The 22,290-nt window shown below is 53.1% G+C and overlaps 3 protein-coding genes across 6 annotated transcripts in view; all 3 read right to left on the reverse strand.

Moving 5' to 3' along the window:
• Positions 1-521: 521 nt before the first annotated feature.
• LOC105988383 lies at positions 522-2,249 on the reverse strand. The gene is made up of 2 exons (XM_013019990.1): positions 1,829-2,249; positions 522-631 (listed from the first exon to the last, which is right to left on the reverse strand). The coding sequence occupies exons 1-2, from the start codon at positions 2,247-2,249 to the stop codon at positions 522-524; spliced, it is 531 nt and encodes a 176-aa protein (XP_012875444.1).
• Positions 2,250-2,725: 476 nt separating this feature from the next.
• Atp6v1f (ATPase, H+ transporting, lysosomal 14kDa, V1 subunit F) lies at positions 2,726-5,681 on the reverse strand. The gene is made up of 2 exons (XM_013019938.1): positions 5,460-5,681; positions 2,726-3,191 (listed from the first exon to the last, which is right to left on the reverse strand). The coding sequence occupies exons 1-2, from the start codon at positions 5,615-5,617 to the stop codon at positions 2,990-2,992; spliced, it is 360 nt and encodes a 119-aa protein (XP_012875392.1). The 5' UTR covers positions 5,618-5,681; the 3' UTR covers positions 2,726-2,989.
• Positions 5,682-8,351: 2,670 nt separating this feature from the next.
• Flnc (filamin C, gamma) overlaps positions 8,352-22,290 on the reverse strand; it is a 30,975-nt gene continuing 17,036 nt past the window's right edge. The window contains exons 25-48 of one of the 4 annotated variants that reach the window (XM_013019933.1): positions 19,963-20,130; positions 19,766-19,889; positions 19,006-19,162; positions 18,742-18,931; positions 18,545-18,568; positions 18,182-18,429; positions 17,666-17,764; positions 17,259-17,358; positions 16,810-16,950; positions 16,439-16,567; positions 16,180-16,353; positions 14,998-15,159; positions 14,717-14,920; positions 13,697-13,849; positions 13,479-13,601; positions 13,103-13,345; positions 12,641-12,910; positions 12,410-12,547; positions 12,044-12,159; positions 11,065-11,197; positions 10,789-10,965; positions 10,378-10,596; positions 9,283-9,492; positions 8,352-9,166 (exon numbers count right to left, since the gene is read on the reverse strand). In XM_013019933.1, the coding sequence (XP_012875387.1) occupies positions 8,979-9,166; positions 9,283-9,492; positions 10,378-10,596; positions 10,789-10,965; positions 11,065-11,197; positions 12,044-12,159; positions 12,410-12,547; positions 12,641-12,910; positions 13,103-13,345; positions 13,479-13,601; positions 13,697-13,849; positions 14,717-14,920; positions 14,998-15,159; positions 16,180-16,353; positions 16,439-16,567; positions 16,810-16,950; positions 17,259-17,358; positions 17,666-17,764; positions 18,182-18,429; positions 18,545-18,568; positions 18,742-18,931; positions 19,006-19,162; positions 19,766-19,889; positions 19,963-20,130 (3,890 nt within the window). In that variant the 3' untranslated portion in view covers positions 8,352-8,978. Of the gene's footprint in view, positions 9,167-9,282; positions 9,493-10,377; positions 10,597-10,788; positions 10,966-11,064; positions 11,198-12,043; positions 12,160-12,409; positions 12,548-12,640; positions 12,911-13,102; positions 13,346-13,478; positions 13,602-13,696; positions 13,850-14,716; positions 14,921-14,997; positions 15,160-16,179; positions 16,354-16,438; positions 16,568-16,809; positions 16,951-17,258; positions 17,413-17,665; positions 17,765-18,181; positions 18,430-18,544; positions 18,569-18,741; positions 18,932-19,005; positions 19,163-19,765; positions 19,890-19,962; positions 20,131-22,290 lie in introns of all 4 variants that reach the window. The other 3 variants (XM_013019934.1, XM_013019936.1, XM_013019935.1) reach the window with 3 other exon arrangements.

The raw sequence follows: 22,290 nt of genomic DNA on the forward strand, positions 1-22,290 counted from the left end.
TTCGAGCGCACGGTCGCCCCTTCCCGGGCCCCTTGCCCCGCGCTCTGCCTGCCCTGCCCGCCCGGGAGGCGGCACGCCCCGCGGGAGCAGCTGCACCCTGTGCACCAGAGAGAACCTGATGGTGCGCGCCCTGGGGGCCAGGCATGGCGGGGGGGTGGGGGTGTTCAGGCAGGAAGGCTGGGGCGGGGTGGGAGGGGTCCCCTTTCCCTGGCATTGGGATGACAGGTCATTCTTTTCTCAGGAATACCCGGAACTTTCGGGAAGTACTGTCCCCTGGTGCGGAGAAGCCTGCCTCCAGAGAAGAGCGCCCACCTTTCCAGCCCCGTCTGGCTCCCTAGAGATATCTAAGGAGAAAGGAGTTAATGAAAATGCCAAGAGGGCAACCTCCAGGTCCCAGGTAGTTTCAGAAAAGCCAGAATGCAGCCTCAGGGCCGGAGAGCAAACACACAGACAGACAGACTCGCCGCCTCCACCAGGAGGCCAGTTATTTCCTTCCCTCCTGAGCCCATGTTTGGCCCACTTCACAAGGCCAGGTCCCGGGGGTCGAGCAGTGCAAAGGCCCCGTTCTTGCGGAAGAATGAATCGATCTCGCACATCTTGCAGGAGATCTTTGCTTGCTTGGCTGCAGGGCCTGGGAAAAGATATCAGAGGCCAGGAATGGGTTTCTGAGGGGGACTCAGGGCAGAGTGCTGGTCCACTTAGCCCTGGGATTTTGCTGGTATACCTACTTTGTGTGAAGAAATAAAAAGGGATTCTGAAGACTTGGGGCTACAGGAAAATTCAGGCTTGGACACCTGGGCAAGCAGTGGTGGCAGCATGACCCCCACCGACTTCCATTGTCACCATATGTTTCTGGTAGGATGGAGGGGGGATTGCAACCCTACTAGGCTCAAGGACAGACTGCTTCTCTACCTCATCTTCTTTTTGTCAAGTCATGGGGCTTGAACTCTGAGCCTGGGCACTGTCCCTTAGCTCTTCAGTTCAAGGCAAGCACTCTACCACTTGAGCCACAGTGCCACTTCCAGTTTTCTGATGGTTAACTGGAGATGAGTCTCATGGATTTTACTGCCCAGGTTGGCTTTGAACCATGATCCTCAGATCTCAGAATCCTGAGTAGCTAGGATTACAGGTGTGAGCCACCGGCGCCCAGCTCAATCTCTGTTTTCAATAGCACCAATACTCAGGTGATTCCTGAATTTGTGTTCTGAACTCTGACCTCACTCTGGAGGTCCAGACTTTAACAACTTTAGTCTACCATGGCATGGCAAGTCTCTTCCCATTCCCACTAGCCCCATCCTTCCGCAATCTACTCTGTCCGGCTAAGCCCAATATCTGGATGTTACCATTGGTTTCTCTCTTGCCCACATTCAGTAAGTTCCGTGAAGTCTTCCTTCAAAGCATTCCAACTGACTCAGCTCCACTGCTAATTCTTCTAGTTGGAATAATCCTCCGTTTTGCCAAGATGCTTAATTTACCTGCAAGATTCTACAATTGCTGGCAAAAAGCCAGGAATAGAGCTGTGGCTCAAATGGTCTAAGGGACAATGCCCAGGCTCTGAGTTCAAGTACCAGTACTGGCATGCAGAGGCACACACAAAGGTAAATCAGGGTCACTTGCTTAAAACCCTCCACTGGTTTCCCCTTGAACTAGAATAAAATCTAGACTCCTCCCTCTGCCCTTCAGCTCAGCCCCGAGGGGCTCAGAAAGACTTGTTCTGACACACAGCCCCTTGCTTCACCTCCCATCGGCACTCCCTAGTCCGCGGGACTTGCCCTTCCCCCATGCTTATGTTTGTAAGGTGACTAATTTGTGGGAGGTTGGGGCTCACCCAGTTGCCAGCCATACGTGAAGCTGGTGGTGATGGGGAAGAAGTAGCGTTTCTCTGGAATGTCCAGTTTCCGGGTGTTGAGATAGCGGTAGCGCCCTTGGAAATCATGGGAGATGCCTTCGAACAGCAGGGCCCGGATGGCAGGCTCTACAGGGTACATTTCTGACTGAGGAAGAGCCTCTGGGACAAGGCTGGGAGCCTTGGCAGGGCTAGCTTTGGGGCCAGGCGGGGCTGGGAGTGGGGTCTCCGGTTGCAGGGTAGGCAGTTTGAGGGGCAGGCGAGCTGCAGCTTTAGCCTTCTGCTTGGCCTTCAGCAATGACCCATACTTGCGGTGCCATTCACAGCGCAACATCATCTCCCTTAGATATTCCTCCTTCCAGAAGTTTTGCCGCGTGGTGTCCATATTGAGATGTCGTGCCATGGTGGCAAGGCAAGGAACAGAACCAGGGTGGTACAGCTGAGGGATGAGCACAGCAAGCAGATTGTGGCCACCCTGGACAGTCACCTGGCAACCATACTTCACCTCACACAGGGCCAGAGTTCTACCTGCCAGGCCCTTAGCACACTTCACCCTCCTGAGGCAGCCTGGGGTCGGGGCCCACTACCCAAATGCCTTCACTCTCAAGCCTCCAGCAGGACCTAGATTCCACCTAGAATGACAGGTTTCTAGCTTTCTGGTGCTTTCTGCTTTGGTCCCTGGGGGTTATACCACTTCCCATCCCATGTAGACTGAGGTAGGGGAAGCCAGGGACTAGTTAGATGATCAGTCCTTGAGTTATGACCTCCTAGTCTAACTCTACCCTCTGCCTGGCTCTTTGGCAGAAACGTTTCCATCCATTCCCATCTAATATTCCCCAACAGCCTGGCCCTAGGTGGCTTTTTCAAACACTCAGCCCATTTGGACAGAAGCAAGGGCATTACTTTAATAGCAACAGTGACACTGTGTAACAGCATGGGACAGAGGGAGTGGAGAGAGAAGATGGTTGGGTTTCCTGTCCCCTAACCAAACTGGATTTTTATGGTAAAACCCCAGCCATCTAGAAGCACCTCACCCAGCCTTCTCAACGGAGCAGGAAGGGGTGGGAATTGGAAACCAGAGACTTGAAACTTCAATGGCAAGCCAGGAGAGAACTGGTGAGGGATGAGGGACCGAGGGGGTCCCTAGCGCAGGTCTTCAGCAGTGAACATGCCTTTGGCCCTGCGTAGGATGGAGTCTTTGGCTGCGTCATAGGGGTGCTCCTTGGATGGAATCTCCAGCACCGCTGGAATGGAGCGCTGGTGGGCGTCAAGGGCATGCCGTACCATTTCTGCAATGTACTGGTTGATGAGGATGATGCCGATGTCGTCCCGGTTTAGAAACTGCCTGTTGGGGAAGACCACACACAAGTCCAGGACAGCCTAGGGTCTGCTGCCTCCCCGGCTCCAGCAGCCCCCTCCTGATTGTGGAGCTGGGCTGCAGAGGGGAATGAGTGACCCAGAAAGCAGGAAGGACAAAGGGAAAAGCTACTGTTCTAAACTCTTTCTCAAGCTTTAATTTTCCTTGAATGAATCTGGGCCTGTAACCCTAGTGACTTAGAAAGCTGAGCTCTGAGGATCATGGTTCAAAGCCAGCCCAGGCAGGCAAGTTTGTGAGACTCATCTTCAATTCACCACCACCACCAAAAAAAAAAAAGCCAGAAGTGGAGCTGTTGCCCAAATGGTAGAGTGCTAGCTTTGGGCACAAAAACTGAGGGATGGAATCCAGGCCTTGAGTTCAAGCCTCAGGACCAGGACAAAAAAAGGGGGGAAGGGGTATATATGGTTGTCCTTTTGTATCTATATAAAGAGATTACAGAAAGATAATCTTCCTTCCATTACTGACAGAGGTAGAGGAGGGAGATATTGAAGTATAAAGACCCACAAGAGGTGAGACTTCTCAATGCATACTTTTTGAATATTATTCGATGTTTTAAAATAAGGTTGTTGGATGTCAGTGGCTCACACCTATCATTTTAGCTACTCTGGAGGCTGAGATCTGAGGATTACAGTTCAAAGCCAGCCCCTCTTCTCTAATTAACTGCCCAAAAGCCAGAAGTGGAACTGTGGCTCAGGAACAGCACGTAGGCCCAAGTTCAAGCCCCAGGACTGGCATGAAAAAATAAATAAAAATAAGGCCAGTGAAACCACTGAAGGTTTCAAGGTCTAGACTGATGAGTAGAGGTGGAAAGATGAAGCAAAGGCACAAGATGAGAAAAGGAAACTCAGTAATGCTGAGTATAGAATCATACTTTCCACAGACAGAACCTGCCACTGTGACCACCCCCAATTCATTAATTTACTTCCTCATTAAAAACTACTGAACATATACTCTGTACCAGGCACTAGGAGAAGATCCACTTTGGTTGGAAACATGGAAAATTCTTTTTTCTTTTTTTGTGCCCATAGTGGAGCTTGAACTCAGGACTTGGTTACTGACCCTTAGCTTTTTCACTCAAGGCTGGCACTTTACCACTTAAGTCACACCTCCACTTCCAGCTCTTTGATGATTAACTGGAGATAGGGTTTCATGGACTTTCCTGAGCAGGTTGGCTTCAGATCATATTCCTCAGATCTCAGCCTCCTGAGTAGCTGGAATTACAGGCATGGGCCACCAGTGCCTGGCTTGGAAAATTCTTGAAGTAAAATTTGTCCTTCTCCAAAGACAACTTGGGTCACTTTACCAGACTGCTTAGAGATCAACACATAGCAGCTGCCCAGGTCAGGGCCTACTCCAGGCAGAGAGAACCAGTCTCAGCCAGCAGCTCTGGGCTGGGCTTTTTAGAGAAAACAGGTGAGAGCAGTTTATTTCTGAGATTTGGCATAGGAGCCCCAGAAGGGGAGAGAGGTAAACAACAGGAGGCATTCATCTTATTCTAGACACCTTCTGGATTAAAGGGTATGCCTGCACCCACACTTTGAAGCTATCATCCCTGACCCCAGGCAGCTAGTGGGGTTTAAAGTACAAGATCTTAGTAGAAAACCAGAAAATCTAGATGTGGTGGCCCTTGTGTTCAGGACAACAGAAAATTTTAAAGCAGGCCGATCACCACACAAGCCGGGTGGGTACCAGCTTAGAAGAGGCATAAAGGGTTGCCACTAGGTTCAAATCCCAGCTGTCTCTTCGCATTGCTGTACCTTTGGGCATGCGATTTGGCCTCTCTGAGCTTCGGTCTTCTCTCTTGTAAGTGGGATTAACCCCTACTTTACGGGATGATTGTGGGCCTTTGGGGGATAAAGATAAAGGTTCCTTTAGGATGCAAAGGAACCCCGGGGGTTGCAAGGCCCCTAGACTGCTCTGCGGGTGACTGTCGCGGAGCCCGGAAGAGGCGCCGAGGCGGGGTACCTCCACGGTCCCGCTCCAGACGTCCCGACACCGCAGGTCACGAGCTCTCTTCCCCTTCTTGCCTGACACAGAATCATGTGAGGACCTGACACAGCCCGGATCCCACCGAACCCCAAAAGGGAACTGGCGCCTCCGCTCCGGCCGGGCGGACAGACTTCCAACCCCTTATCCCCGTAGGGGTCTGACACCTCGGTTCCCAAGACACCTCCACCCCCTGCCCTTCCTAGCACCAGGCAGAAGGGCCCAGTCAGGCCTCGCAGGCCACCGTACCGGAAGGTGTCTTCGATCTCATTGATGGTGGTATCCTTCTCCACCACCAGGAAATTAGGGTGGCGGTTCTTGTTCAGCTCCCCAATGCCGCCCAGCAGGAAGCCAGTCACCGTGTCCTCGTCCCCGATCACCGCGATTAGTTTACCCCTCCCCGCCATTCCCCAGCCAGGTAGCGCTCAACCCCAGCACCTGAAATCGCCGAAACCCCGCCCAGTCAGCGCAACGCCGACGCCCCTCCCTTCAGACATGCGCGCTATCGCGACTATCTTTTCGACATGCGCATTAGCAGCAATGAGCCTCAACCGGAGTACGCCTGCGCCATAAAGAGAGGCAGAACAACAGAACTACGATTCCCAGAAGGCTGCGCGGCATCAGCCTCTCACTGGTGGTCTGCCGTTCATTTATTCCTTAGTTGGCTCATTTGTTGGACAAGCTTTTTGTGTTTTTTGGGGAACAGAGCTTTGCTATGCAACTCAGGTCGGCCTCCAATTTGCAATTCCTCGCTTCCGCTTCCCAAATGCTGTGATTACAGGCATGCACCACACCTGTCAATACATATTTTGAAACAAGAGCTATTACGTTCTTCCAGAGAAGAAAAGATACTTTCTGGGACTTTCTTCCCCCCCCCCACCGTAGTCATTGTTTGTTTGTTTTGTTGAGATAAGATTCCTCTGTGTATCCCCAGGCTGGCTCCAAACTGATCATTGATATATACCATTATGCACAGCCATTGAAAAGACAAGGAAAGGAAAGGGGCGAAAAAAGACACTTCCTGTTCTTAAGGAGAAGGTCTGGGATTGAATGGTGTGTGGGCATGTGTGTAATTACAACCACAGTTGACAACAACATGTGTTTAATTACTAATGGAATGAACAAATTCACAGCAGTACTTTTTAGGTAAGGCAGAAGGTCAAGGGAACAGTTAAAAGAACACTAGTGCTTGCTTAGCATGCATGAAACCCTGGGTTTGATTCCTCAGTACCAAGTACCACATAAACAGAAAAAGCTGGAAGTGGTGCTGCGGCTCAAGTAGTAGAGTGCTAGCCTTGAGCACAGAGAGGCTCAGAGTCAGTGCCCAGGCCTGGAATTTAAGCCCCAGGACATGCAAAAAATAAATATAATAACACAAGCCACTAAAATGTGAGGAGGACTAAAAGGTAACTGCATAAAGCTGAGAGAAGGCACAAAAGCGGAGAAAAGGAACTGTCAAAAGAACATTTCCCCCTGAAGATTACACAGTTGAGACCTGAAGGACCAGCAAGGGGAAGGGATGAAAAAGGGAACAAAAAAGTGTGTTAGACAAGAAGAGTAGCATACAGGAAGGCTTGATTAGACAAAGCCTCCTGAAGCCACAGAAGTTTACTAGTAAAAGGGGTGATATTGACAGATTTACACTTTAGAACCATTACTGCAACAGTGCAGTGTGCAGAGGGCAAGAGTAAAGATGGAGAAACCAAACCGGGGGGCCATTGTGGTGGGAGATGATGGTAGCTGGGACTCAGGTAGTGATAATGAGGATGTGGACCAGATGGAGTCATGGAGTTGAGTCATACTTAGAGCCAGACTGCATAAAAGTGACTTTTTGATTATATGTGTCAGGGGAGAGAGGAGACACCAGAGAACTTCTAGGCATCTGGCCTGTGTAGCTAGATGCACAGGAGCAGCATTTCCTGATCAGGTGAGAGAGGACAGGGCCACTCTGTCCCTTTCCACTAACAGGTACCCTTGTACTGACCAGAGGGAGAGAATGAAGGGGTGTAGGAGCACTTAGTCGAGCATCTGGCACACACAGATCCTCAGCAGTCACAGATGGTTGAGTACACAACAGAATGAATTCACTTTTAATGGCTTTGTCAGCTAGAGTAAGGAGTTGGGACAGCACCACTTTTGTTACTGCTCTTTGCTTCAATCATCACTTATCAAATGTGGCCACAATCAGAGACTGAGGATGTAAGCCTGATAAAATAGGATCCTGTCTTTAAGAGCTTCCTGCAGGACTAGAGGGGAAGAAATCTCAGGGGAGAGGTGAAGATGTGATAAAGAGAAGCTCTGGAGGGGTAGACCCAGAGAAATGTGGGGGGGAGGGGGCAGTGCCTCTTTCTAGGTGAGGAGTGAGGGAAGAGGCAGGCCATGGAGCCTAGCGGGGAAGAGAAGCAGGGTTAGGAGCTGGAACTCCTTGAGATTTGGGTCTTGTCTGGTAGCACTGTCACCAAGTGTCGGGGGACTGGTGGATTGTTATTGATCCCATTGAGAAAATGTCTTGCCCTGTTCTGCAACTCAATTGCTCATTCCCATGTTAAATCAGGTCTACATTAGACCTCCCAGGGACTCCTTTGTGCGACTCCCTTGAGCTGCAGCAATTGGGTTGGAGTCCAGGGAGGAGATTTATGCAAGTGAGGCCGAGAGGTAGGGAAGGCGCGCAGGCCCTAGAGTGAAGTTTTGGGGTACAAATGATCCTACCTGCTCTCTGAGTATGGAACATTTCTGTTTGAATTGGTGCTCCCTGGTCCTAATTTGAAGTGTATCCTCCTTCTGGCTGAGCTGAAATTGGCCTTCCAGTAGTTCTAGTGCAGCCTTCCAGAACAATCTACTCTGCTACCACCCACTAACCTTCCAACTCGCTGAGGGCTGAACTCCACCTCACCCTCATTTTTCAAGCTTCCTGCCAACATCCTAGCCCTCATTTCTTTCCTAGGCCCTACCCTTCAGTCTGGGTCAGGCCTCCAGGGAAGAGCTACCCTTCCTCTGTCCCTCCCAGGGCAAGAGAACACACCCACACAGAACAGCCAAGCCTCCGCGACAGCCGTACTTTATTTGGAGTTTTCCACTTGGGCGGCTCTAAAGTCAGCCGCATAACATGTGCAAAAGTCCCCCCAGAAAGCTGGGCCTCGCAGTGTGTAAAAAAGGCCCCCAAGGGGCAGAGCTGTGCAACAGTAAATATAAAAAGAGAGAGTTTGAAAGACAGAAGGAGAGAGAAATCAGTCCCTCAGAAAGCCTGGCTTGGGTGGAATACGTGTTGCTCGGGCCGGTCCACGTGCCGCTTGATCTGGTCTGTTTTCTTCTCCGTTGTACTTCCCCCATCCAAGTCTTTAACTCTCTGGGCTGTGGCCACCAAAGGGGCCAGTGACAGTCCTCAGGGGGTTTGCAGGCAACCTCTCTCACAAATAGATCTCCCCAACACAAAGCTACCACACTGGCCTCAGCCCCATCAGGGAACTTTGGGCTTCTCTAGGCCCCCAAGCCCTCATCCAGCCCATTGTGTCTCTGCCAGGTCTGGCTCCAGCGGTCTGTCCTTGCACAACTCTTAAGAGAGAAGCCCTGCTCTGAGACAGAGGCTCTCGACTGCAGGGACACAGTGAGGTGGGGGGCTGCGCCCTTCACATCACACCCAAGGCAGGTGTTTGTAGCGTCCGGTTCTGCAAGTGTGTGTCTGGGTGTGGCACATTTGTGGGGGTGGATGGGGGTGGATGTGTGTTTGGCCGAGGTGGGGGCGGAGGCTGGGGGAGGCACTTCTGGGATTCAGGGCACATTGACTTTGAAGGGGCTTCCGGGGACACTTTCATCACCCCACTTGACAATGAGGATATAGTCCCCTTTCTCCTTGACAGTGTAGGTGACGTTGTACACGCGGTTCCCCATGTGCTTCACATATACCTCCTCACAGGGGGTCTTGGGCCCGTGCACACCCACCATCATCATGTTGGTGCCTGGAGAGGGAGGCAGAGAGGGTGGGCTCCCATGTGTTCCCCAGGCCACACCTTATCCCCCACTTCCTGCGTCCCCCCACTGTCCCAGAGGCTGCCTTCTCTCCCCTTGAACCTGCCTGCCTTGCTGCAGTCCACTGTGAAGGAGTTCTTCTGACCCACAAAGGCCTGGGATAGCCCGGGACCTCTTGTCACCACCTTGCTGGCATCTGAGGAGAACTTGGGGATGGAGCTGTAGCTGGAGCCCCGGCTCGAGGAGGACTTGGTCACAGTCTCCACCAGAACCGTGGATGTTTCGTGAAGGCTGTGGCCTCCAGACAGTCTGGGACCTGAGGGGCGGAATGGGTGGTCATGATCCCAGTCAGAGGGCATTCCTGTCCTTCCCTAGGTTGTGGGCCTCAAGGCACACTGACAACCTTTTGGGGCCACAATGCCTGCATTATAGGACTCTCCCTTCCTGTCCTTAGCTGTGGCCTTTGAGGAGCACAATCCTTTCCCGGCAGATACCTACACTTCCAGCTCCAGCTCCTGCTTATCCCTAGGCCGTGGCCTCTGCTGGAACTGAAGTTAACTCACAGAGCAAGAGTTTTATTTGAAAAAGAAACACACAACCATGCTGGTGGCTGACACCTATAATCCTGGCTACTCAGGAGGCAGAGCCCTGAGGATTGTGGTTCAAAGCCAGGCCAGGAAGGAAAGTCTATGAGAATCTTGTTCTGATTAACTAGTACCAAGCCAGACATGGAGCTATAGCTCAAGTAATAAAGTAGTAGATGTGAGTGCAACACAATGAGTATTAGCACAGTACTAGCACAAGAAAAAAAGGGGAGGCTGGGAAGGTGGCTCAGTGGTAGAGCGCTTGCCTTGCACGCATGAGGCCCTAGGTTCAATTCCTCAGCACCACATAAGCAAAAAGAAAAAAGCCAGAAGTGGCACTGTGGCTCAAGTGGTAGAGCGCTAGCCTTGAGCTGAAGAGCTGAGGGCCCAGAGTTCAGGCCCCACGACCAGACCCCCCCCCTCAAAAAAAAAAGATTAATCAGAAAGGGATAAAGAGGACAAGTTGGATTCTGAAAATGATTATGCATGAGTTCACAGAATGGAATTCTGCATAAAGCCAGGCCCACCTCTGGTAATTTGACCATGATGTTTGGGGGCAGAATAAGACCAGATGTGAATGGCCAGTTGGTTGGAGCCATCCAATCTAGGGCACTCACCTGTAACCTTGGCCTTGAAAGGACTGCCTACAATGTGCTGGGGGCCACCATATTTGATGGCTATGAGGTAGTTGCCAGGGGCCATGGGAGTGTAAGTGACCACATGACCCTCAGGACACTCCCGACAGTCCAGCTGCACCTTGGAGGGACCATCAATGGTGACGGACAAGGCTCCTGAGCCGGCATTCAAGGTGTTCACGATGAACTCTGATGACACACCTGGGGAGGGAGGGAGCAAGGATGTAGGCAGAAAGAGATGCCGCCCAGGATAGGGTTGGCTCCCCCCGCCCTGCCTCCTCCCCCCTCCCCCCCCAAGCAGTTCTGCAAAGACCTTGGGCTTCAGAGAGCTTTGTCTCTGCCTCTGCCTGAACACCCCAAATCCATCCCTGCTCCTTAATTCCAGGCTCTTACCAGTGGTGCCTCCCTCGAGCCCTGGACCATAAGCTGACACCAAGCCTGGGTCCCCAGCCTGGCTCTGTTCCCCAACACGTATCTTGAAAGGGCTTCCGGGGATGTGGGCACCGTTGAACTTGACATCAATGGAGTGGACGCCGTTCTCATGGGGGATGAATCGAATGGTGTGCTTGTCTGTGGGTGGGAAGGTAGTAATATGGTTAGCCACTATCCTCCAGCCCTCTCCAGTAGGTTCTTGCCTGGCAGGGGATGGCGGGGGCAGGGCCAGCTCACCACTGTCCAGCTCAGAGACATAGCACTCCTCCACGGCTCCTGAGGGTGTGTGCACCCTGGCATCTATCACGCCCCGAGCCCCGTTCAGCTGCACTGCAAAGGATGCTGGCTGGTTCACCTTGAGCCCGGTCTCCTGCAAAGGCCACAGCAAATGTCAAGAGTCCTAGGAGGCTGGGACTGAGTGCTCATCTCTTCAGCCCAATCTTACTGTCCCCAGGAGCTGTCCCTAGCAGCTTTCAGGGAGGAGGAGGAGGATGCAGAGGCTGGCCTGTGACCTTCTGCATCCACCTGCCAAGATGTAGGTATTGTCCCAGCCATGTTGGTACTGCAGGGGATGAGGGTTGATGAACTCTTGTCCTGAGGCCAGATATTATGAAAACCAAGCTTCATGACAGATGCAGGAGTTTGGCAGTGCTTGTGGACTGAGCTCCCTGGAGCTCAGGTGTGGAAACCCAAGTATATCGGACTAGCCTGGGAGCTCTTACAGAAGATGGTAGGGCTGAAGTGAGCACAGGCAGGAAGGAGTCTGGGAGAGGAAGTGGGTGTGGGAAGAAAGTACAGCCCCTTTCTATAATGGGGTTCACCTTAGGGACCCTTGTAGACTGACAGAACTGTACTCAAGGCACCTAGAAGGGGACAGAGGTAAGGTTTCCTCCCTGCCCTTTATTTAACAACATATGGCTGAACACATGGCTTGCTGAAGCCCATGTGACACACGTTCCCAAATGATAGCTGGAAGTCATTCTCTTTCAAGAAGTCACAGGAGGAGAATGCACTGTTGTGGGAGGCACAGCCCAGGCCTGGTGGCTATGTGTGCCTATGTGTGCCAGGGCCCTCTGTACAAGCCAGCTTACTCTATATTCTATATTAATGTAATTACTTCTATTCTCCTAAGTCATTAGACCTTTTGGGAGGAAGTGGAACGAACTCAGTAGTAGGAAGTGTAGACAGCAGCACAGGGAGACAAACCAGCACATACCTGGAGACTGGTGACTGTGAGCCGGCGAGCATCATCTGAGAGGGAGGCCACCGGGACCACAAATGGGCTGTCAGGGATGTGCTCATCATTGAACTTGATGGACACTTCATAGTCACCTGCGGAGCGAGGCTAGTCAGCATATTTCCCAGGAGGAGGAGTGGTGGGGCTAAGCCACCCCCACCCAGGTCTTTCCCAGAAATAGCTCTGAGGATAGACGTAGATTCCAGGATGGTTGGGAGGGAGGTGGACCAGACAAGCAGGTGGGGCTGGTGAGGGGTGACTAGGGGTCTTCTGCCTAATTGGTAAGCAGAAACCCAGTCTGGAAGGTTGGGTTGGCTCAGTCCCACTTCTTGTAAGGGCACCTACCTGGCTCCTGGACAATATAGGAGACACCACAGGAGCCATCTTTGCGGTCCTCAAATGCAATCTCTGCCTTGCTGGGCCCCTCCACAGCAATGGACAGACCCCCAGCACCTGCTTCTCGGGTCCAGATGCTGAACTCAGCTAGATTCAAGAAGCACGGTGGCATGTGAGCACTATCGCCCCTCACCCAGGCTGCCCTGCCCCCACCTCTCTCCTGGCTTCCTTCCTTCTTACCTGGCATGCCAGCCACACCTCGCTCCAGACCTGTGCCTCCAGCTCTCACCTTGTGGGCACCACCTTCACCCAGAGGCCCCACGGTGAATTGGAAGGGACTGCCAGGTACGTGCTGGCCACGGTACTTGACAGCAACCGTGTGGGGCCCCATCTCCTGGGGCACAAAGCGCACACTGTATGCGCTGTCCTCTCCTTCCACAATCTCTGCAGCTTCCGTCTTGCCCGATGGGCTGGTCACCTGTGCGGTCATGTCCTGAGAGCTGGCCTCACCTGTAGAGGGGGGGGTGCTGTCAGGACAACAGGCCATCCTTGTCCCCCGTCTCCCTCCTTAGTGAATCCTTCTCCTTGGACTGAGTCTGCCAGGGTTTGGGCCTGCTGACTTCAGCCTCTTTTTCTGACTCAAAACTGGAGGCCCCAGCCCCCCTGTGAGGACACAGGCCCAGCCCGGTGTTCTCTACTTACCTTCCTGCTGCCGAGTGATGCTGCCGAAGGAACCCAGGCGCTCCCGGCCCAGGAAGTCCCCAAAAACAGCAGGGAAGGGGTCTCCACCAACCTGGGTGGACTCCTCCACCCGCACCTCACGCTTGGTCTCCCCACCCCGAGTCTTGCTGATCTCCGTCCTCTCTGTGCGGGTGTATGTGTGGCTGCTGCGTGTGAAGGTGCGTGTCAGCCTCTCCTGGGCAGACACCATCTGGAACCAGTTTCCTGTGGGTGCCAGCAGACAGGGGCGGAGACATTGAGGGGGTGAGCAAGCAGGACAAAGGCCCTGAGAGCACAGGGCCTGCATCCCCATAGTCCCGCTCTATCATCTAGCTCTTCCCACCCTTCCTGGCTCTACCTGGGATCTTGAGGTTGAGGTCACAGGTGCTACCGATGGTGGCGATGGAAGGTGCCTGTCTACGCCGGGTGATGCTTTCCTTCATGCGGCCCTCACCTGTCACCTTCACGGTGAAGGGGCTTCCTGGGGGGCAGGGATTAAAGGGAAGTTTGGGTCAGAAGATCAAGCCTCCTAGCCCCTGCCCTGTCCCTGCACCCATTCTCAGCCCAGAGCCTTACCAGGCACATGCTTGTCAGCAAACTTGATGTTAATGATGTAGGTGCCCGGCTCAGTGGGGCAGTAGGTGACTTTGCATGTGCCGTCCTCCATGTCCTCACAGTTGATGTCCACTTTGCTAGGGCCTTCAATACTCAACCCTAGGCCTCCATAACCTGAAAGGGTTAGATTTCCCTCAGCCTAGTGACAATCATGTCACTGATCTGCCCCGCCCCCAAGCCCCCAAACTACAGTTTTCACCCAGAAGGAGAAGGGTTACAGTGGGAGGTGGAGGGTAGGCCAAGCATTGTTCCCAAGGCCCACCAGAGAGGTGATCTAGAATAAGGTGGTCCTCTTGGGTTGCAGTGAGTGAAGAGAAGAAAAAACGTCAGAATGGCTGAGGTTTCTTTTAAAAGTAAGAGAAGCCAGGCAATGATGGCTCACACGTGTAATCCTACCTACTCAGGAGGCTGAGACCTAAGAATTGTGGTTTGAAGCCAGCTTGGGCAGAAAAATTCTGTTAGACTTTTATTTCCAATTAACAAGCAAAAAGCTGGAAGCGGAGGTATGGCTCAACTGGGAGAGTGACAGCCTTGAGCAAAATAGCTCAGGGAGAGTTTGAAGCCCTGAGTTCAAGCCCAACATAAAAAAATAAGAATTTAAAAAAGTAAGAGAGGGCTGGGAAGGTGGCCAGCGGTAGAGCGCTTGCCTCGCATGCATGAGGCCCTGGGTTCAATTCCTCAGCACCACATAAACAGAAAAAGCCAGAAGTGACACTGTGGCTCAAGTGGTAGAACGCTAGCTTTGAGCTGAAGAGCTGAGGGACAGCGCCCAGGTCCAGAGTTCAAGCCCCACGACCGACCAAAAAAAAAAAAAATAAGAGATCCAATGGGCTATTCACTTTTCCCCAGGTAGACTCCAGACTGTTCATCTCAACAGGGGTCAGAAAGCCCAGGGAGAAAGGTATGGCTGAAGGGGAGCTAGGTAGGAAAGACAGACTGAATACCCAGAGTCACAACTGGAGCGGGGCATCTCTAAAGTACCTGCATTACGAGTGTCCACAATGAACTCTGCCACCTGGAAGGTGTGGCCTTCAGAAAGGCCTTTGCCCCAGACTCGAACCTTGCTGGCATCGCCGATCTCCGATGGCCCCACCAAGATCTTGAAGGGGCTGTTGGTGACGTGCTTGCCACTTTTGCGCACGCTTACCACGTGCTCCCCAACCTCCTTGGGGGTGAAGGAGATCCCTGTGGAGAGGAGAATCATCAGACAAAGCACTCCGGGGGCCTCCCTCTCCTGAGGCATCCATGCGGCACACCCTCACCAATGTGCCGGTTAGGCAGACGCTTCAGCAGACAGGGCTCCTCATTGCCCGAAGGGGCACGGATGCTGGCAGTCAGCTGGCTCAGGTCACTTTCGGTGATCTTCAGTGACACATCAGTGGAAGTGCCAACATTCAGCTGGGATGTTCTCATGGAGTCATCACCTGTGGGGAAGCTGGGCATCAGATGGCTGTGGTGTCAGATGGTGAGTTTAGACCCTGCTGGTCTTGAGACCAGAGGCCACCCCCAAGCAGAGGCTGAGGCCTGGGAGAGCAGAGCTACATTTTGCATCAGCTGTCAGCACCCTCTGGTAGACCTAACAACCTAATTTCTGAGGTTGCCTCCATCCTGTGTGGGCAGAGAACTTTGTCTATTCCATCCTGTGTGGCAGGAACTTTATCTATTCCTGAGTGTGAGAGAAATGAGACAAAAGACCAGACCATGCACTCCTTGTGCACTTCGTGGCTCTGTTCAAAGTGCTTAGCCTCTCTGGGATGGGCTTCTTCAGATATATTTTTTTTCTTTTTTTTGGGGTGGGGGCGGGGGTCCGGTTGTGGGACTTGAACTCTGGGCCTGGGCGCTGTCCCTCAGCTCTTCAGCTCAAGGCTAGCACTCTATCACTTGAGGCACAGCACCACTTCCCGCTTTTTTTTCCCGCTTTTGTGGTGCTGAGGAATCGAACCCAGGGCCTCATGCGTGCAAGGCAAGTGCTCTACCACTGAGCCACCTTCCCAGCCCCTCAAGAGTAACTTCCTAAGTGAAATGAGATCAGGTGTGTGTGTGTGTGTGTGTGTGTGTGTGTGTGTGTGTGTGTGTGTGTGTGTGTGTGTGTGTGTGTGTGTGTGTGTGTGTGTGTGTGTGTGTGTGTGTGTGTGTGTGTGTGTGTGTGTGTGTGTAGTCTCGCCCACATGTGTGCTCCAGTACTGGGGCTTGAAGTCAAGACCTCATGCTCTTGCTTGGCTTTTTTGTAGCTGGTACTCTACCAGTTGAGCCACACCTTCACTTCCCAGGTCATGTCTTTTAAAGCATGGCTAAATATTTCTTGCCTACTCTGGAGAAGAGTGTTTGTTCCATTTATCCAAAGATGCCTTCCTCCTCCTTAGGAGGCCTTTCCTCAAGTACTCTTGAGCACTACACATATGTTGTATGTGGTGTGTGTGTGTGAGACTGCATGTCCACTGCACCTGTGATCTTGGCTGTGAAGGGGCTTCCTGGGATATGCTTGTCATCGAAGCGAACGATGATGCTGTAGTCTCCAGGTGCTGTGGGCAGGTAGGACACGGTGCAGGTACCATCTTTGTTGTCCTTGCAGGTGATCTCTGCTTTGGATGGGCCCTCCACAGCCAGTGACAGACCCCCTTTAGGTAGAGGTAGGTCTGAGATCAGAAGTCCTGCCCTCCCAGCCAGGCACCCACCCTGCCCCCTGCCTGAAGCTCTCCTCACCTTCCCCAGCATCCTTGGTGACGATGGTAAAGGTAGCTGGCTTATTGACCATGCCATGGCTCAGGCCTGGCCCATAGGCACTGACGTGACGGCTATTGATGGCATCCACATAGAACTGCAGAGGGCTCCCTGCAGGGAGAAAGATCGGGAGCCGGGTTAGCATCGGAACAGGAGCTACTTGGGAATGCCCTGGACCCCAGCATCTTCCAGAAGCCTCTTTGCTGAGTCCTGCATCTCTGCCATAGGCGCTTGGCTTGTGGAGGTCTGGACATTAGATTTGCCATGTATGAGAACACGTCAGGTGCTCAAAGAAGGAGGCGGGACCCATGTGGCTGGTCCTCTCTCCCTAGCCCTGCCAGACCCCAACTCACCAGGGATGTGGTTGCCGTCATACTTGATGCCCATCTGGTGCAGGCCCTTCTCAGTGGGTGCATATCTCACCGTGATGGTGCCATCCTTGTTGTCAGTAATGTTGGGTCGGGCAGTCTTCCCGGAGGGCATCCGTACCTCCCCTGCAGGGCACACATGGTTACCAGAACCCTAGATATTTTTTTTCTACCACAGCTCTTGTTGCCCCTGGGATGGCCCCGTATGTGACTTTGCTTTCACCCCAAAGGCTAGACACTAAGACACAGACTGGAGCAGCAGGACCAACCAAGAATTAGAAAACAGATAGCTTGAGGCTGAGTTCTAGCTCTGCCCAACTTGCTGTGTGACCTGGGATAGTTTTGCTTCCCCTCTCTGGACTCTAGCTTCTATCTCTAAGATAAGGATGTGGGCCTGCCCTCTGAGCCCTTCTGCCAAGGGGCCTGGGAAATACCTGTGAGTTCCCCTTTCTGTACAGTGAAGGGGATGACCAGGTTGAAGGGCCTCAGCATGGACTCCAAAGGCTCCAAGGGAACCACGGGTTCCTCAGTGGCCTGTGGCAGGTGAGAGAGAAAAGTCATTGGCTGGGCAAGGCCCAAAAGTGTAGCCTGCCTCCTGACTGATGCTGGAGAGAGTGAGAAAAGAAATAGATGGTTAATAGTAGAACCTGAAAGGTAAGAAAGGGGCGTGAACTTCAAGAGAAGGAGTGCTGTGCCCAGCTCATGGCTCTCTGCCCAGCCTAAGGCCCACTTGCTCCCCAAGAAGCTCCCAAACCATGACCCAACCTTGGCTGCAACAGAATAGAAGGGAGAAATGCAAGGGTAGGGAGGAAGAGGAAGCCCGTTTTGGAGATGGTAGTACCCAGTGTGGGGGGCAGGTGCCAGGCCGGGGAGGGGCGTAGGGCTGGCGCAGCTGTAGTACTTCAGCAGGCTCCTCCACACGGGGCAGGGGGTCACACGCCTGGGGAGGCAAGGTATGGGGCACAGGATATGGTGTGTCCAGGGGACCAGACCGAACTCAGAGCAGAGAGCGTTCCAGTGACCTGAACTCTGGGGTGAATGTCTCAGGTATCTACCCTTGTTCTGCAGGGCCATGTCTGCTGAGAAGGAGCCCAAGAGGGTAGCCAGACGTCTGGGAGGACCACAGCAAGTTCCTCTAGGGAGGGCTGAGGTCATATGTGGGGCTGTGCTCATTTCCCATTTAAGGAGGCTGCAAGGCCAGCAAAGGTTCGATTCCAGAACAGTCTACCTCTCAGATATGGGGACTTGATTGGTGATTCCATGGGGACAGCTGGGGACCCTAGCTTCTACTACAAGGAATGGAGCTCACCTCCACCCATCTGCCACCCCCTCCCCGCCCCCACGGCCAGGAGCTTACCAGCACGTGGAAGGGACTGTTGGGGATGTGCTCGCCCCCAAAGCGGATGGTGATGACGTATTTCCCCGGCTCAGGTGCTGTGTAGTAGATGTCAAAGGTGCCATCGTGGTTCTCAACCACGTCCACATCCAGCTCTGCCCCATCCGGTGTAGACACTGTGCAGGTCACCTTCCCCTTCCCTGCTGCCTTGGCATCCACCGTTATCACGGTCTCCTCTCCGATTTGGATTCGGGGGCCCAGGCAGGCACCTGGCACATGGGAAAGGCAGGTCAGGGGCTATGGAGGATTGTCCAGCCCTGTGCAGTCCCCCCCATTACCCCTTTAGTCCCCTAGCCCCACAGCAGAAGAGAAGATGACACTCACCCAGGCCATGGCCTCCAATGGACACTGGAAGTAGAGAAGAGGGTTAGACCATGTGTGGCTCAGGATGGGCATGGATGGGTAGCGGAGATGGGAACAGGCTCTCTAGCCAGCAGTCCTTTGGGGACTGGACTAGGGAACTAGATGCACTTTGAAGGGATCGGATGGTGAGAAGGCTAGGGATGCAAGTGGGTGCTCACCTGTAACAAGGCACTTGCTGGCATCCCCAGTGGGCAGGGCGTGGATGCGGAAGGGTGAGTAGGGGATCTCATCGCCGCCATACTTGATCGTGATGGTGTATCGGCCACTCATGTCTGGCAGGTAGGACACAGTGTATGTGCCATCCCCATTGTCTCGGATATTGGCTTTCTTGGGTTTACCCTCAGGGTCCTAGAAGGGGGAAAGAGGTCAAGACCTGTCTGGGTCCAGAGCCAGACCTGGAGGTGGGTTGACCCTGGACTCACCAGGATCTGGACAGTGAGAAGCCCTTCTCCAGCATCCCGAGCATCAATGGTAAATTCCACAGGTAGGCTGGCAGGGATGCCAGAGGCATTGAGGCCAGGGCCACTAGCCCGTACCTTGCTGGCATCATGGGCTGGAAGCACTTTGATCTTGAAAGGGCTTGAGAGACAGAAAGGAGGGGACGTTGGTTGGGGTTTGGGGTTGGGAAGTTGGGTAGGAGAGATGACTGTGAGAGGCTGGGAGGAAGGCCAGGAGCTGGGCTATCCTCAGTCTTGAGTAACGTCCCCTAGGGACCCTTCTGACCTAGTCTGAACATTCGTTCTCTATTCCCAGGGAGAATGTGTATTTCCTGAGAAGTCCAGCAGGCTCTCATGCCTCCTGCACTTTGCTTAGGTGCTAATTTTTTTTTAAGTCTTCATCTGATTTCCAGTTATACTTTACAAAGTATGATTTTATTGTTATTACTCAGGCGTTGTACAGAGGTGCTACTGTTTCGTAAGTCAGGTAATAAGTACATTACTTTCTTTGCTTTCCTCCGCTTCCCCCTCCCATCCCTGCCCACAAGGCCTAGGTGGTAATTTTGAGGTCAATCAATCCCTCTGGGCCTGTGCCACCTCCAGGAGGATCAAGATTGGGCAGCCAGACAGGATGAGACTCATATATAGTGGGAGGGGCTCTCCCTAATCCCTCAAGTGGCCCTGCAGGTATGGCCCCAGGAGAAGTACTCCAAAGTTCAGCCTGGGAGTCCATGCTGGTCCTCACCTGCGTGGCACCTCCTGGTCAGCGTACTTGACACCTACTGTGTAGGGTCCATCAGTGGCAGGGGTGTAGTTGACAGTGTGGGTGCCATCCCCATTATCACGCACCTCCACAGGCTCAGGCACACCTGGGCAAGGGAAGCAGGGTCAGCAGACTCTTCTGGCACCCTATCCCACCTCCCCTCCCCAGACATCCCATACCTGTGGGGCCCAGCACCGCCACCTGCAAGGGGGCCCGGCCAGCTTGACTGCAGTCCACTGTGAAGGTCTGGGGTACCCGTGCTCTGACGCCAGCCCCCAGCCCTGGTCCGGAACACTTTACTTTCCCAGGATCCACCACATCCTTCACTGGCACCCGGAATGGACTCCCTGTGAGGATGAGAATGTCAGCCTCTACCCACCTGCCTGGGAAGGTCTCCCTAAAGCTGAGAAGGAGAAGGCAGCCTCCCTGCCACACGATGCCCACAGGGAAACCTGACCAACACAACACTATGCTCAGGAATTTGCTACAGTGCCTGGCAAAAATGTGTTTTTAACATCGCAGTTGATAGTTATAGAAAAGATGTGACTGACTTTGGGGCTGGGAAGGTGGCTCAGTGGTAGAGCGCTTGCCTTGCATGCCTGAGGCCCTGGGTTTGATTCCTCAGCACCACATAAGCGGGAAAAAAAAGCGGGAAGTGGTGCTGTGCCTCAAGTGATAGAGTGCTAGCCTTGAGCTGAAGAGCTGAGGGACAGCGCCCAGGCCCAGAGTTCAAGTCCCACAACCGGACCCCCGCCCCCACCCCAAAAAAAAGAAAAAAAATATATCTGAAGAAGCCCATCCCAGAGAGGCTAAGCACTTTGAACAGAGCCACGAAGTGCACAAGGAGTGCATGGTCTGGTCTTTTGTCTCATTTCTCTCACACTCAGGAATAGATAAAGTTCCTGCCACACAGGATGGAATAGACAAAGTTCTCTGCCCACACAGGATGGAGGCAACCTCAGAAATTAGGTTGTTAGGTCTACCAGAGGGTGCTGACAGCTGATGCAAAATGTAGCTCTGCTCTCCCAGGCCTCAGCCTCTGCTTGGGGGTGGCCTCTGGTCTCAAGACCAGCAGGGTCTAAACTCACCATCTGACACCACAGCCATCTGATGCCCAGCTTCCCCACAGGTGATGACTCCATGAGAACATCCCAGCTGAATGTTGGCACTTCCACTGATGTGTCACTGAAGATCACCGAAAGTGACCTGAGCCAGCTGACTGCCAGCATCCGTGCCCCTTCGGGCAATGAGGAGCCCTGTCTGCTGAAGCGTCTGCCTAACCGGCACATTGGTGAGGGTGTGCCGCATGGATGCCTCAGGAGAGGGAGGCCCCCGGAGTGCTTTGTCTGATGATTCTCCTCTCCACCCTGCAAGGACAACAAAGATGGTACCTGCACCGTGTCCTACCTGCCCACAGCACCTGGAGACTACAGCATCATCGTTCGCTTCGATGACAAGCATATCCCAGGAAGCCCCTTCACAGCCAAGATCACAGGTGCAGTGGACATGCAGTCTCACACACACACACCACATACAACATATGTGTAGTGCTCAAGAGTACTTGAGGAAAGGCCTCCTAAGGAGGAGGAAGGCATCTTTGGATAAATGGAACAAACACTCTTCTCCAGAGTAGGCAAGAAATATTTAGCCATGCTTTAAAAGACATGACCTGGGAAGTGAAGGTGTGGCTCAACTGGTAGAGTGACAGCCTTGAGCAAAATAGCTCAGGGAGAGTTTGAAGCCCTGAGTTCAAGCCCAACATAAAAAAATAAGAATTTAAAAAAGTAAGAGAGGGCTGGGAAGGTGGCCAGCGGTAGAGCGCTTGCCTCGCATGCATGAGGCCCTGGGTTCGATTCCTCAGCACCACATAAGCAAAAAGAAAAAAGCCAGAAGTGGCGCTGTGGCTCAAGTGGTAGAGCGCTAGCCTTGAGCTGAAGAGCTGAGGGACAGCGCCCAGGCCCAGAGTTTAGGCCCAAGACCAGACCCCCCAAAAAAAAATAAAAGGAAGAAAGGAAGAGAGAGAAAGAAAGAAAGGAAAGAAAAGGAAGGAAGGAAGGAAGGAAGAATGAAAGAAGGAAAAGGCATCAAATTAGAGAAGGGGAAAATGTCCAGTTTCACCGGACCCAACTTCTAGAACCGTAGACTTGATGTACCCAGTGGCTTGAGCATAGGTGCAGGAGAACGCTGCAGAATGGGCACAAGCTGAGAGCAGCCAGCGGGCCAGCGGCAGTGGCAGCCTAGATTATCTTGAGTGACAGAACCTAGTCAGCAGCTCTGCATGACCAAGGTCTGGTACTCTAGACAAGGGTCTTTGAAATCCTGTCACATCCACAAGACCCACAGTCCTGCCTTTGGGCCAGGAATCAGCCGCTAGACCTCTTTCTGCTGTCTGGGCTCCTGCTCCCACTTGCTCTCCATGTCTGCTCTGTGAATCTCCACACCCTCAGTGGCCCCCACGGAACCTGCATCCTACAAAGCTCCCTTGCCTTCCTTGAGCCCCACCTCCC

Source organism: Dipodomys ordii, unplaced genomic scaffold (assembly GCF_000151885.1).
Source record: "Dipodomys ordii isolate 6190 unplaced genomic scaffold, Dord_2.0 Scaffold48, whole genome shotgun sequence".
NCBI classification, from domain to species: Eukaryota; Metazoa; Chordata; class Mammalia; order Rodentia; family Heteromyidae; genus Dipodomys; species Dipodomys ordii.